The sequence below is a fragment of the Mustela putorius genome, unplaced genomic scaffold, assembly GCF_011764305.1.
Source record: "Mustela putorius furo isolate JIRA1106 unplaced genomic scaffold, ASM1176430v1.1 tig00003845_pilon_pilon_pilon, whole genome shotgun sequence".
Taxonomy (NCBI): Eukaryota; Metazoa; Chordata; class Mammalia; order Carnivora; family Mustelidae; genus Mustela; species Mustela putorius.
In genome coordinates, this window is record NW_025421998.1 from 95,146,527 (window position 1) to 95,149,040 (window position 2,514).

General features: G+C 43.0%; 1 protein-coding gene across 1 annotated transcript; it reads right to left on the reverse strand.

Annotated features, from left to right (window-relative positions):
* Nucleotides 1–1,277: 1,277 nt before the first annotated feature.
* Nucleotides 1,278–2,281, reverse strand: LOC101680081 (olfactory receptor 9A4-like). The gene has a single exon (XM_004781416.2). It carries the CDS (start codon nt 2,220–2,222, stop codon nt 1,278–1,280), a length of 945 nt encoding a protein of 314 aa, XP_004781473.1. The 5' UTR covers nt 2,223–2,281.
* Between the last annotated feature and the right edge of the window lie 233 nt (nt 2,282–2,514).

Here is a 2,514-nt window from a genome sequence, read left to right on the forward strand (position 1 = left end):
TCCCATCACAACCCACTGGTTGGCTAGCAGAGCTTGGGCTGGTTTTTGTGCCCCTATGCGGTGATATCAACTACATCACACTTGGTGGTCTTGCAGGTCCTCGCCAAATGGAAGGCATCTTCACATAAGACTCTTTGTCATCCTATGGACTGCCATCACCCACTGCTGGGAGGCTCAATTATCTCCAGCCAATTCAGGGCTGCCAGGAGATGTTACCATTTCATCAACACTGTCCCTCAATGACCTTCCTCTAACCTTACAAACTACCTACAACTGCATTGCCATGAAACCATGCCCTGGAATTCGTAAAGAACTGCCAGTTAGGAGGGTAGCTGCTCACTCCTTTGATGCTCCCCCACAGAGAAGATCTATGGCAAGGTACTGGGACACTTGGATTTGGGAGACAAAGAACCAAAGGCATCATGATGGCTGAAGTCTGGGTCTGGGAGCAGTCTCAAAGACATATTTAAGACATTGATTTAAGCAGCTATAAAACACAGGATGCTCTCTCTAGACTGAAGTCATTTAATTCTTATTTGTCTCAATCCCCACATATGCCAAAAGATTTCATATCTTCTCATGGCCAAGACTTACTCAAAGAAAAGTATCCCAATCCCCTTATCACCACTCCACATTGGTGCTGTGGCCAAAGGAATATAACATTGTATTTACTTTGCAGTAGCAATGGGGCCAAGATAACATGATAATCCAGAAGAAAAAAAGGGAAACATAGAATATTTAAAATACATGTGGTGGTCTCCTAAAGAAAATGCACAAAATACATAGAAAGCCCTAGACAGCTGACCAAAAAAACAAAGACAAAAACAAAACAAAAACAAAAACAAAAAAACAGAAACAAAAACAAAGTGAGCATCTCTCCCTTGGTACTCTGATTATTCTGGACTGATACCCATAGCTTCTTCCCATCCCCTCCTCCCTCAGGAAACACATTTTCTGAAACAGATTATAGGCAATTAACGGAGTTATAGGATGCTACAAAAATATTACGTGTTTCCTTTGTCCACTTCCTCCCACTTCCTAAGGATATGTTCGCATAGTTCAATAGTGGAATCATCAGAAATCATCTGAGGAATGAGATTCTACTGTGCAGAGTTGGTTTCAGTTTTCTCTGCTTTGTATTCTTCTATGGCCTGATTGAGAGTTGTGCATAGTTTTTGATTTTGAAAAGATGGTAATGATAACAGAGGAACTAGGGTTTCCCAGGATATTGAATAATCCAGTGAGGATGCTTCCACACAAAACTGATGTAGAGAGATTTAATCCTTGACCAGTGGACAACATCGATTCATTTGATCCTGAAGGGCCTCTTTGACTTTGTCATTCCTGAGGGTGAAGATGAAAGGGTTCAGGAAAGGGGTCAACACAGAAATCAACAGGGAAACTATTTTATTGTATTCTGCTGCCTGTGTTTGCTTGGGTTTCACAAATAGGAACAAGCAACTGCCATAGCCTATCACAACAAAGGTGAAATGAGAGGCACAAGTAGAAAAGGCTTTCCTCCGGCCAGACGCTGTGGGGATCTTGAGGATGGTAGAGATGATGTAGGTATAGGAGACAATTGTTGGGGCCAGAGAGCCAATGATAATGACAATAGCCATTAAGAAAAGAACAAACTCTGTGAAAAGTGTGTCATCGCAGGACAATTTGAGCAGCTGCCCCCGATCACAGAAAAAGTGGTCTAACAGATTTGACTTGCAGAAGGTTAACTGAAATGTGGCATAGACAGGCCATATTTCAGAAAGGAACCCAAACATCCATGACATAATGACCACCCAGATGCAGGTGCGGCTGTTCATAATGACATTGTACCTCAGAGGCTTACAGACAGCCACGTAACGGTCCACAGCCATCGCTCCCAGTAATGCAAACTCTGTGGTCCCCACAGCAAGGTACAGGAAGAGCTGGGTAACACATGCAGCCAGAGATATTGTCTGCATCCCAGGGAGCAGCAAACCCCAAAGCATCATGGGCACAATAATAGTTGTAACAAAGATCTCCAAGGCAGAGAGATGACCAAGGAAGAAATACATGGGAGACTGCAGACGTTTATCAACACACACAATCACAATGATGACTGTGTTTCCCATTAGTGTCACCAAGTAGAACAAAAAGAATACAGCAAAAAGAAAGTGGTGTAGTTCTTGGGACCCAGGGAATCCTAGAAGGCAGAACTCGGTGGCACTAGACAGATTGCTCATCATTTAGTCCTTGTTTCTGCTTCTTGTAAAACCTAGAGATCAAAGATTGGTAACATGGCTCCACATGGCCCTGCTCTCAAAAGAAAAAGAAGGCAGGTTAGGATGACAAACTATTTCCAACAGAAGATCAAGTAACATGTCCCTACTGCTCCCACTCTGCACAAGGCCACACCTGAATGTGAACACATGCAACCTACCTCAAGACATCCTGTCTTGATAAGGCAAAGACTTCTTCATCACTATTGGGGATAAGAAAACTTTCCATCGTTTTACTCCACTGGATGTGCCTTCTCTT

Coding starts and splice junctions, on each gene's coding strand:
- LOC101680081 (XM_004781416.2), bottom strand. CDS start 2,222: ATGATGAGCAATCTGTCTAGTGCCACCGAGTTCTGCCTTCTAGGATTC.